Here is a 12863-nt window from a genome sequence, read left to right on the forward strand (position 1 = left end):
TTGCCTTGGCATTATGCGCAGGAGCTGTTTGTGTTTGGGAAGGGGAGAATGCAAGCAAGTAGGTCACATGCAAAGAAATAGGCTCTTTCTCCTCTCTTTCTTTCTCCTCTCTTTCTTTCTCCTCTCTTTCTTTCTCCTCTCTTTCTTTCTCCTCTCTTTCTTTCTCCTCTCTTTCTTTCTCCTCTCTTTCTTTCTCCTCTCTTTCTTTCTCCTCTCTTTCTTTCTCCTCTCTTTCTTTCTCCTCTCTTTCTTTCTCCTCTCTTTCTTTCTCCTCTCTTTCTTTCTCTTCTCGAAACTTCTTGTGGGAAGTGTATCCTGTTTCCCAAAAATTGTCTGAGGTAGAGAGCTAGATGATGTCTAGTTATCAGAACACAAATGTTCTTATTCTCTCCCACTAAAGGACTCCTCTCACTGGCTCAACTCGTTCTGCAGCTGTAGAAGAGTTTTACACTCAGCTTTTCACTTTCTTCTCTCCCTTTAGGATGTTGCAGGTTTAGAAAAATAGTTGATATGGAATATGTAAGTTTGAAGACCTGTATTTTCTTTCCAGTCACAAACTGAAGAGCTAGCCAGAGGAAACTTCTGCTTCCATCAGTGGTCTTAAAATTCACATTGTAGTGTCCTGACATATTTCAGTCTTCAAGAAATCAGTTCCTCTTGTCTAAAATAGCTGTATACTTTTTGCTAACTGTTTGAAATACCTACTGAATTATTTTTTATCCCTTTAATGTATCATGCAAATCTGACAGGCAGATAGGAAAACTGTATAATGTGGAGAGTTTATAGCACTTTGTTTCAATAAACAAACAAATCAGCCAACCTAAACCCCCCCACTATCTTCAAAGAACTTCTTGGTACCTGCTCAGCACATGCTTAGCTGTGTATGTTTGTTCGGGAGAATATCACAGCTCGTATTTATAGTACACGTTGTAATACACATCTCGTGGGAAGGTGTGGAAGGGGAAGTTGAAATGGCTCTTTGCTGATGATAAAATCAAAACAAAAACAACTGCCGATTCCCTGGGCAGCCAGCTTGCTGGGACATTTTTATAATTCTTTTACTCTGTTGTTGGAGGACTCCAATTAGCCTCAAACTGGAGCTCGCAGCTTGTGTGTGAAACAGGCAGCTGCTGGCACGCCATCCTCCCTGAAGTTGTTTCCTTTCCTTTTTCCTGAGATTTAGCGAAGGGGGGGAAGGGGTTGGAGTCACATGGATACAAAGCTTTTGATTAATGTCCAAGTCTGTGCCGCTGCGGAGGCTTTCCAACCTCTCAGCTAGCAGGGCGAGCTGGGAACCAGTGACCGCTCGTTTCCTCCAGGCTGTGTCCCCTTCCTGACGGGAAAGGAGCGCGCACTGGGGTGGCTCGTCGCCTCCGGACCTCGGGCCGCCGCGGGAGCGGGGTGAGCGGGGGCTGCGGCTGCAGCGTGCCTGGGGACCGGCCGGAGCCCGGCCCCGCTGTGTAACTTGGCGGGGTCTTTTGTTGTCCTTGTCCGCAGCGCAGTGCCGGGGCGCTCGGGGGAAGGCGCCGGGCTGGGAGCACCGATCCTCGTCGCTACACCATGACAGAAGAAAGCAAAGGGGAAGGCAAGGGGGAAAGCGGGAAGGACTTGGAGAAGCAGCTTCGCTTACGCGTGTGCGTCCTCAACGAGCTGCTCAAGACGGAGCGGGACTACGTGGGCACGCTGGAGTTCCTGGTGTCGGTGAGCGGCGGGGCTGGGGCCCCGCGGCCGCTCCTCCCGCAGCTGGCGGGGCAGGCGGCGCCCGGCGCGGGGGGAGCGGGGCGGCCGCGGCACCGCGGGACTCCCGGCCGGGAAAGGGCTTTACCCCGAGCTTTCGCTTAAAAAGGAGGGAGAGTAACAGGTTTTGAAATAGCCGAAGAGGGGTTGTGCGTTTCCCTCCGCCATCCCCCGGCCGCACTCTGGCACTGATGATCTCGCATCTCCGCGCGTGGAAGCGGAGGAGTGATGCGTTTGGGTTCCCCCAAACCCAGCGGGTGTGGGGGCTTGTGTTCATTTCAGGGCGCCGCAGTTCTACTACTTGCGATAGTCCTGGAAACCCAGCGGTGCAGGGGGGAGGGAGCCAGGACAGAGGGGGTGCTGGCGTGCAGCAGCTGCTTGGCATTAAAGCCACATGTGGCATTCACTCCTGTCTTGTGATACAGGGTCAGCTGCGAAGGTAGCGCGTTCTGCTGAGCTGTGCTGTGGCAGTTTTAACTTCCGTCTACATTTGACTGTCACTGTTGATAGGATTATTATTGGTGCCAGGTAATACCCTAGTCAGAAAGGCAGGAGTTCTCTCTCAAAAAGCCAAAGTAACAAATTATTGCAGAACAGATGCGGGCAGTGTTTTATTTGTGCCTGATCTTGGTAGCATCACTTTAGGGCTCTGATGTGATAAATATGTCCAAATCAGCTGCTTCAGATTGCAAAAGTTTCCACAGTAGCCCCATCGTACTTTTCTCTACTCCTGTCCCATTGAAGAGGGGAAATCCTTCCAACTGCAAACTTCCTGCTTTGCTGCCTTGAGAATTGTGGACTTTCTGCTTATTACCATGAAGGAGGAAATTCTTAAGTTGGCTGTGACAGGGAGAATAAAAAGCACAGACATTGGAGTGAAACAAGATCTACAGAGTAGCTTATTTTCTCCATATGTTTATCCTCAGCAGAACCATGAAAAATGGTAAATGGTCCAATGTGTTTGGGTTTTTTTTAAGTTTAGGATGAATATTTGAAAAAGAGACTGTGTGATTTTTGTATTTGCTTCCATTTAATGATCAGGTTTCATCTATTAAAAAAAAAAAAAACCACAACTATTCTAAGGCAATGTTCTTCCATATTTTACCTTACGCCCCAAATTTGGTGTCTGCCAGTCTTGGATTATTTCAGCAAATTTGAAGAATTTGTAATATCTTTAATTGCGAGTTCTAAGGTTTTAGACATAGGATATTTGTGTTCAAACAGTAAGTGTTCCAATTCTCCCAAGGATCAGAATTTGTATGTGTTTCAGGTTCTATCCAGACACTGAATTCAGTAATAAGTTTTTTTGCAATTTGGATCAAGATGATCTAAATAAATCATATGGAGAAAGGGAGAAGTGTTGGTATTAAACACTTGGTTCTACATCAGCTTTTCAGATCAGATTCATGTGTGCATGTCACATGAATGTGAGATTGTAATGAATCTAATCAGATTCATTAATGATTGTGGGCAGGGTTCAAGTGACAGTTCAGAGATGTAAGTCCTTCAGAGGGAAATGTCACATATTTTTACTATACCTCAGTTTTGTTTGAGGAAACAACTTCTGAGCTTGCCTTTGGTCTACCTGCTAGGACTGCTGTTGAGAGCAACTGTGGTGGTGGATTTATGGACTAGGCCCAGTATGGAGACCATGGCGTTGATTTTACGTAAGCCATCAAAACCATCATTGTGTGAGGGGTTGATGTTCCAGTCAAAGTTAAGGGTTAGGCTTCCAGGTCACCTCAGTGTCGCCAGTAGAGCTCATTGTGGTGGAAACCACGTTTCCTTTATGACTGAGAAGCAGAAGCCATTTATAGTCTCCCTAAGAGTTTGCTCAGAGTACCTGTAGTTTTCACTGTAGTTAATAGGAAATAGGGTATTCTCTTAGATAAATGAAAAAAACCCTGTGCATGGCTAGAGAATGAAGAGGTTATAAGGAGGAAGTGACTTGCTGGAGTGTGTCAACATGGGAAATGCTTTGCTGGTTTCCCTACACTGGAAACATATCTATTATATGCTAGATTTATTTAGGTTCTTTTGTTTATGGCGGAGTTAGAGTCTTGCTGAGAACAAATTTCTGGTTGGTTATATAAAGTATTTTTGTTTCCCTACTCCTCTATGATTGCTCATCCTCCACTTATCATCAGTGTAGTGAGAAGTAGCTTGGGTTTGTATGTTCTGTCAAGAGTCTGTAACACTTAAGGTGCAGAGCAGAAGATTTGATATATTTGTTACTTTATTAGATAGGAGTAGCTGAGTAGTCATTCCCATGTGAGTTCATTCACCTCTTCTTTTTTGGCTTTATGCTGTATAAATACAGTATATTGTTTTATGTCTGCACTCATCACAAAACAAATCTGAGTGGAAAGGTCTGGTTGTATTAATATTATTCTTTCGTATCTCCTGAATCTTCCAGTAATAAACTGTAGTAGTGTAGTCTGTTGAGACTTCAGTGATACAGAGCAATAACAATTTCGGGCCAATTGCAGTGAGGTATGTAAACATATGTGAGGTGGATAAACTTAAGTTGCCCAGTAGTTGCGGCAATGTTGGAGAGAGGAGGCATGCACAGGAAATTATGAATAAATGCTTATACTTTTTCTTCAGACATTTCATTATAACATTTAGAGTGTCATTGCAATACCAGAGTTTTTGTACTCTTTAGCATTTCTTAGAAGAAACAAGTGATGGAAGAATTTACTTAAGACACTAAAATGCCTGTTAAAACTGTATCTGTAGATGCACCTTTTTTTTTTTTTAATAAGCTACAATATTAAGTTTCTGCTATGAACAATTGATACTTTACTGGCTAAATTAGCAATTGGGATTTTTCTGCTTCTGAATGTTCTTGCTGGTGATCATACCATCTTCCTGTGACAAAATCTTTTCAATGAAAGAGAAGCTGTACTTGCAAGGATAGAGGAAAATCTTTCTTAGCAAAATGAACTTTCTGGAAGGAGCAGAAGGCAACAGTTGGTGAATATTTGCTATGTCTAAAATAATTCCGTGTCATCCGACCGTGTAACTGGATAATTATTACCTTGAATACTTATAGTAAAGATGCTTTTTTAAAAAAATTGTGACCTTATCGATATATACCTTATCTATTTCCTTCTTTACAGCAAATGACCAAATGTGTATGCTTACTGTGATCTACATAAATATAATGAAAATTTCCTTTGTTGCCTTATAAGCACAGTTAACCTGGGGAAAAGGAGACTGAGGGAAAACTTTATCACTCTTTACAAGTACCTGCAAGGGAGTAGTAGTGAGGTAAGAATCAGTCTCTTTTCTCCAGCTAAAAAGTGACAGGACAAGAGGAAATGGCCCTAGGCTGTGCTAGGGGAGGTGTAGATTGGATTTTAGGAAAAATTTATTCACTGAATGGGTGTTCAGGCATTGGAACAGGCTGCCCAGGGAAGTGGTGGAATTGCCATCCCTGGAGCTGTTCAAAAAACATGTAGATGTGGCACCTGGGGACATGGTTTAGTGGTGAACATGGCAGTGCTGGGTTACTGGTTGAACTTGATGACCTTGGAGGTTTTTCCAACACTAACAATTCTATTCTATGACTAGCTAACTAGAGGAAAACTACATAAACTTTTCTAAGATTCTCATTGGTCCATGATTTTATGCTGGGGAATATATAATTTTAATGAACATTTTAAAGAAATAGTTGGGGTTTTTTTTGTAATTTGCTGAATGTTTTCATGCAAGGTTTCATTTACTGTGTGATCAGGGTTCTCAGTTGAATCCTAAACACAGCAGTAGTAAAGAGACCAGTAAAGATGTGGGTAGAAGTTGATGAGACATTAAAAAGCATTTAATAGTAAGGAGTTGGTAAAAAGTGGCTAGTTTAATTTGTAACATTGTTATTTGGCATAAGGCTTGGTTCTTATGGTTGTGATTTACACTGACTGACTGGCCAGTAAAGCAGACCGGGCCACAAAGAATTTTAGGATGCATGTACGTATACGTATGTATATATACATATATGTATAAACATATAAAAAATGTACATATATATTTTTTGGAAAGAAACTTTATTTTGGAATAGAAATTGGCAATGTAATTGATCTGCTATACTTGGTACTGCAGGGGATATCCATGGAAGTGTAGTTTATTTTTCTATGGCAGAGATTGTTTCTCTGGCGCAGTTTCGTGTTCTGACAAATTTGACATTGATGGGAATAGAAGCAGATGTTGGCACTCCTGTAAGCCTTCCCCATGGCCTCAGCTGGGGTGGCTAGTTAGATCTTGAAGCAGCTGGGGGAAAAAAACAAAGCTAGTTTATTATGTAGACTACAGTATGGTTTACAGTCTCAGAGAATATATATATGTTTCTGCCAGTTAACTCTTAAGTATCATTTTGATTTCATTACATCCTATACTATCTTCTGCTTGCACTACAGTGAAAAAGTGGTTAGTTTTCTTTAAATGTGTGTGCCTTGTTAAAGGAAGCTGAATCCTTGCTTTTCAATGCGTATAAAGAGATATTGTTTATAAGGCTTATTGCTCAGCCTTCTCAGTGTCTGTGTGACTCTTCAGGATCTGTATTCCCCTGCTGAACCTTCCCTGTCTCTTGGCTCCATACATATTTCTCTGATTGTTGAGTAGACTAATTAGTTGGAGAAGTGATTATAGTAATTAGGACTTCAGGTAACTTTCATAGTCAAATTCAGTGTTACTAACCCTAGCAATAGAGGATTTGTGTTACCAATGAAAACTCCTCAAATAGTTATGCTTTATAATAAGGTTAGATGTTGGGCTTTCTACAAAAAAGAACAATTTATAAATGATCTTTTATGGCTGTAGTTTGGTACCAAAACAATGTGTCTCTGTGTGTTGTTTCTGTGTGCATGTCTATATATCATAGAATACCTTAAATTGGAAGGGTCCCATAAAGATCATCTAGTCCCCCTCACTGAATGTGTTATATGTATATCTCAATTACAGTGATGATTAGTGACTTCATAGTGCTTTTCATAATTGCATTTATATTTTATAAAGGGATTTAAATGAATGGAAGGGAAGGGTTTTAGCTGGCTGCATTTTTTGATAAGGTTATGTGATTTCCTTTCTCTTCAGGAAAAGAAAAACGGCATTCTGTGGCTACTTCATCAGAAAAAGTCAAAAGGAAGTGCAAACACAATTACCATAGAAAGTCAATATCTTTTCCATTCACTTCCAATTTCTGCTGTTTTTAACTTGCTTAAGTGCTAACAAAAAATCTAAGCATGGTATTCTATTTTTATTTGACTTTGCTTGTCTATATCAATGGCACCACCTGTGGTGCCCATCAGAGTAAGGGTAACTGCGTAAAAGCTGTTTATTTCTTTGTAATCCCTGCACCTAAGGTTGAATACTCTGCTTTATGGAGTGGATTAGCAGGAAAGATATTTTTTTCTGTCTTTATTAGCTGAGCACAGAGTTCATGCAATGTATGACAATGGCAAAAAGAAGAGGTTTTTTCTGAAGAATTTTTAAGTACATATGTTATCTTGTTTGGAAATGGTGATATTTATGCTGGACAATAGACAAATACTTCATACTTTTCAATGGATTTCCACTTACTGCTCTCAGATGCACTTAGATTATATTGTGAAGAACTCTTCTTTAGGAAGAAAGGTGGTTTGTTTAGCTGTTCAGTGAAAAGTTTAGAATACTGAAGGGAGAAATCTTTGTTTCATAGCATTTAAGAAACTTTTCTGTTCTTAAGACTTATTGTAGACTAAGACTTAATTTTCTGAAGACTATAATATGCTTAGAGGTGGTGTACAACCTCATGATTTATCTGTGTTTATAAATAATATCATATTTGCAGTGTTCCAGTTATTCCTTTGCTCTGCCTTATAGCTCAGTCCTAACTCTCCTGACACATATATTTCACAAATTTATAGTATGAGCTGCTAATTTAGAAGAGACTACTTGGAGGGGACCATCCATCAAAATGTCCAGGTCTAAGTTATTCCATGCAGCCTAATGCTGTTAATAGTATGCTGTTTGCAGTGATTTCAAATATTTATGGAGACGTATTTTTCAACCCCCTTCGGTAGTTATTTTTGTCACCGTTTTATAAACACCAAACTTTAAAACTATGCATTCCAAGGTTGGTTTGTATTTATTTGGTATGGTTATCATGAAGAGCAATTTTGTCAATTAGACGAAGTCATTGTAACAGTATTACACCACATGAGGAACTGAAAAGTTCTTTATGTTGGAAACCAAAAGGAACTGTATTTTGGCCAAAATAAATCCAAACTGGCTGTAGTTGACCTAAGATACTGCTTGGCATGATTTACTCATCTGTAGAAGGTTGTAACCATGTATCTCTATGTAAAGTATATGTCCCTGTTCAGAAAGGCATTGGATTACCCATGAATGAAATATAGGCTTGAGCAAGATAATAAATTTTATTTAAGACTCTACCCTTTTATACAAGTATCTTGAATACCTTTGTATACTTACATAGTCATGCATATTCTTTTTCAGAAATTTTGCTTAACTGTTTTTGCTTTAGGACTCAACTACATGCATATTATTTGGTTTTCTGCTTGGGATTGAGCAGGATTATCTCTGTCTTTGGTGAGCATGTGGACTGGTGTGGGACTGGCTACTCAGGAGGAATGCAAGAATGAAGATAGCAAAGTGGAGTCACCATCCCTGGAGGTGTTCAAGAGGTGACTGGGTGATATATTTTAGGGGTAGAGTCCTGCACCTGGGATGGAATAACCCTGTTCACCTGTACAGGCTGGGGCTAGAAAGCAGCTTTACAGAGATGCCTCCTGGAGTACCTGTGGACAAGAGCTGAAACATGAGTCAGCATTGCACCCTTGCAGTGCAGAAAAGAATCAGCATCCTGGGACTCTTCTTGAAAGGGTGCCGCCAGTAGGTGAAGAGAGGTGATCCTTTACCCTCTACATCTGTGAGACTTCTGACAGTCAAACTTTTGGCTCCCTAATTGAAGAAATAATTTTACCTACTGACACAAGTCTGGTGCTGGGACGGACCAGTAAGGTGAGGAGGGGCTGGGAGAACATTGCTGCAAAGAGGCTGAGAGACCAAGGTTTCTCTGGCCTTGAGAAGGCTCGGTGGAATTATTATTATTGTCTACAATTCCCTGATGGGTAGATGTTGGCAAGATGCAGCCATATTCCTCTCAGAGGTGCATAGTAGAAGAAGGAGTGTCCATGGAAGATGGAAATTCCAACTCGATGTGAAGGGAAAAAATATTGCTTACAATAAAACTGGTCAAAAACTGGTACAAGTTGCCCAGAGGCTATTTTTTATTTTGTTTAAAGATCACCTAGGCATGACTGGACTACCTGTTCTGGTTGACACTGCTCTGTTCAAGCATTTGGGCTAGACGACCTCCTTTCCAACCTCCATGACTCATCAATTTGCAATTTATTGCTACGACAGAAAAAAAGGCAGACTGTCTTGAAGTTTCAGGAGAACAGAATTTTCAGGGTTGCATCTCTGCTTTGTTTCCTCTATACTCTGAAATTGCAGAGCAAATGGCCAGGCTGTACTGTTCAGCAAACAATTATTCAAAATTAAAGAGGAAACTCAGGTACACAGTTTTAGGGTTTTTTTTTAAATTTGAACTGTATTATATTTGCTCAGGAAACAGATAATCTGGCACTTTTGTACTGTTTTCTATTCAGAGATGTCTCAGTGCTTTGCTTTCATTAATAAATCAAACCTGTGTAGTTCTACAAATGGGAAACTTAGAGACAGATTTTGATTTTTGGGTCCCAGTGGAAGTTTGTGCCAGAACCAGAAATATAATCTGATGTCTTGATTCCCAGTTCAGTACTCTGACAGCAAAGAAGCCCTTTCTCTTCATACATAATTGATGCTAAAAGAATGATTATCTACTTAAAATGTCTGAGAAACTGCAAGGATAGCTGTTCAAAGCCAGCTTCATTTTGTGCAAGCTTGATTGCTCCTACAATTATCTCATAGGCTACTCACAGCTGAATTTATCCTGTTGTAGGGCCAGAGCTGAGAAAGCAGGGGTTGACACTTATTTTAGGTCCCATGAAACCTCCAGATTGTCCTTTGTGCTTTTGGCAGTCTGGCTGCCAAGTCATCTGGCATCCCTGATGAGCTTTCAAGTTCAAGGCTAAAGAACATGAAGGGAATGTGTAGGAGAAACAGATAGAACTGAAGAGAGTACAGGAAAAAACAGCAATGCGTTGTAGTAAGGTGGCTTTCTCCATTTCAGTGTAATTTGTGTGATGCAGGCCCCTTGACAAATTGATAATACCTTGCTGAGTGGAGTAGAATAAATAATGTAATCCTTGCCCTTCCTAGGGAAGTTTTATATGAATTCTCACTTCAAAATGAAACTTGTCTGCGGGTGCTGACACTTGTGCCTGAATTTTAAATACATTATATGTATTGGTATATTTACTTTCTAAATACATTTTTGCCTATTATAATAACCAGAGCAAGTGACCCGTATCAATTAAAATGATGGTGAATTTACATTAAAAAAGTGTTTTGTAATTAGACCTGTGAAATAAACTCTTAATTTTCTAAGGCTATTTAAAAGGAGTCATTCCTAGAATGAGGGATGAATGTGATCCTGTGTGTTGACTTAACAATCCCAGTCTCTTTATGCCTAAATCAAATATGTTGTGACAGAGTGATTGATGTCTGGGATGATATGAATTTGTGCTACAAGGCTGGAAAACCACTTCATTTTATTGCTTAGTATGTGTTAAGTTACTTTACCCAAGGCATTGAAGCAAATGGTGTATCTGGATTCCTAGAAGAAATAGCATGCAACAGGATGCTTTGAGACACCATCCCCTGACTGTCATGTGAGTGTGGTCTTTGCTCTAAGAGTCACAGAGGCATTTGAGAGTTAAACAGATGTTGGCAGCAACTGAAGCTCTGCAGCATATAAGCACTGCTTTCATTAAAAAGATACCACAGCCTGACAAGGTAGAGGAAAGAAAAAGTGGTACACACCTGTAGAGTTAATGTTGTATCACTTGTAAAATGTGGTTGAATAGTTTGTATTTATCTTTTTGTTGTCTGGGAGGGAGAGCCATTTTGCAGAAGTCATAGGAAGCAGGAAGGCGATAAATAAGTCCTGATTCATATAATGCCTTTGTGAAAATGGCAAACCTACATTTATAATGAGAGCTACTTCCTTCCTTTTAGTGTCTGTTGGTTTTTGTTCATGAAAGGTATGATAAAATACTACTTAAAAATGGACTTGCAGGATATGATAAAGACCTAAAATGAGAGGTGTTGGAAGGAGCCTGTGAATTGCTGTGACAGATTTAAGAAAAGGTCTATCCCAGTTTCCTGGTTCTAGCCAGGACAGGGTTAATTTTTGGAGTAGATAGGAGGGCACATGGCTAGGACTTGGAGATTATTCTATACCATCTCACACCATTGGCAGGGGAAGGCAGTCTTTTTCTGGGAGAAAGGAGTCCCTTCAGGGTGGCATGATGGAGGCAGTGGTCAGGTATTGTTTCCATCTGAATCATTTGCCTCTTTCTTACTCACTTAGTTTTCTTATCTCATTACTGTTTCCAGTAAATTGTTGTTATCGCAGCCTGTGATCTTTACCTTTTGTACCTCAAATTCTCCTGTCCAGCCCACCACAGGGGAAGGGGGAGCAGGGGCTGAGTGGGCGAGTGATGTGTGGTTTCAGTGGGAGCACTAAATTGGGAATACCATTCCTAAACTACAGCACACAGTAATTTTTTTTATAGTTGTAGGTAGTAGCATTGCTACTTGAGCTTCATGATTGGGGGTTGTCTCTCCTGAAGACTGCAGGTGTAGTACCTGGTTGCAAACTAAGTGATTTCTGAGTTTGATTACTTTATTTTTGTATTTGTGTATTTTTTTGGCATCTCTAACTTCTGAATGTTACAGAATGTTAAATACCCTGTCTACAAAATTTGCTAAGTACTTGCATCACAGTTTTTCTTGTTGGAAATCTAAGTATTCTTTTCATGAAACCCCTTTCATACTTTCAAGCCTCTTTCAAATGTGATTTTGTGATTGATTCTTCTGGTGTCAGTATCATTGGTCTTCTAGATGGTCTCATTCTTAGTCTTTTGCATACGGTTTTCAGAGGGCAAAACCAAATATCCCCAAATATGTGTAATAGATGTCTGAGGTACTGAATTATGACTTTTCTTGTAGCGAGAGGTGTTAGAATTCTGTTTATCCTTCTTCTGCAAAGAGTACTTAGAATTTTGCTTAAGTCCTTTTTTTCTCTTCTTACTTTGAATATCAAAAGTAGTATTTTTAGAGATTAGACAAGATGCTTGAAGTGTGACTTGTAGCTGCCATTCACTTCTTACCATTCTGTTTGCTCTGTGAATGGGTAAAAGATGTAGAAAGAGGTCTCAGTGAAGAATTAAGTAGCCAAAAGCAGGAATGAATATGAACAGTGAGTGCTATGAGATTACTTTTCTGTGCTCTGGAAATAGGAAGGAGAAAATATTAAGGAAAAATACACTAGCAAGATAGAAAAGGAAGAGGGAAGGGTTACTAGTTCTAAAACTGAAAACTCGCACAAAAATCCCCTTTGAAACATGGCAAGTATGTGGTGAGACTTCCTCATCCCATAGTATATGTGTTAATAGGACAGGCATCACTGGCTCTTGCAGCATTAAATTAGATGCTGCTCATGGTCCCAGAAGTTAAGTACGTTATTGTATGTTTGCTGTGAGTGTGGAGCAGTAAGGTAGAAATGCAGTGGTTCTTAGACATCTTCAAATACAGTCAGCTTGAGGTGTGAAAATACCATTATCTTTGAATTTGGTTATTGTGTGCTAATTTTCTTTTATGATAAAATAGGAAATTGGAATAATTATCAAGAGATAATTGAGGATTTTTTTATTGGAGAGAGCAGCATGTGAGCTGTCTTTAGTTAATCTCTTTTATCAGTAAAAGAGACCTCTGCATTTTCAGAATGGTGTGACTGACTGAACATTTCAAAAGTGCTAAGTTCTAGCTTGCTTCCTTAATGTTGGAAATATTTTTGGCAGAGCTGAGATCTTTCTGTGGCTTAGAGTTACAGCAGAGACATATTAAGTAGAAGGATTGTATCTGTTGTCTTCTCTAAGTGGAAAGGTTCATTTTCTATTGAG

The 12863-nt window shown here is 40.0% G+C and overlaps 1 protein-coding gene across 3 annotated transcripts in view; it reads left to right on the forward strand.

The window, feature by feature from the left end:
• Positions 1-1220: 1220 nt before the first annotated feature.
• PREX2 (phosphatidylinositol-3,4,5-trisphosphate dependent Rac exchange factor 2) overlaps positions 1221-12863 on the forward strand; it is a 171268-nt gene continuing 159625 nt past the window's right edge. Inside the window, exons 1-2 of one of the 3 annotated variants that reach the window (XM_010405115.4) lie at positions 1221-1401; positions 1498-1701. In XM_010405115.4, coding sequence (XP_010403417.1) covers positions 1561-1701 — 141 coding nt within the window. In that variant the 5' untranslated portion in view covers positions 1221-1401; positions 1498-1560. Of the gene's footprint in view, positions 1402-1489; positions 1702-12863 lie in introns of those variants that run through there. The other 2 variants (XM_039548323.1, XM_010405116.4) reach the window with 2 other exon arrangements.

The sequence above is a fragment of the Corvus cornix genome, chromosome 2, assembly GCF_000738735.6.
Source record: "Corvus cornix cornix isolate S_Up_H32 chromosome 2, ASM73873v5, whole genome shotgun sequence".
Taxonomy (NCBI): Eukaryota; Metazoa; Chordata; class Aves; order Passeriformes; family Corvidae; genus Corvus; species Corvus cornix.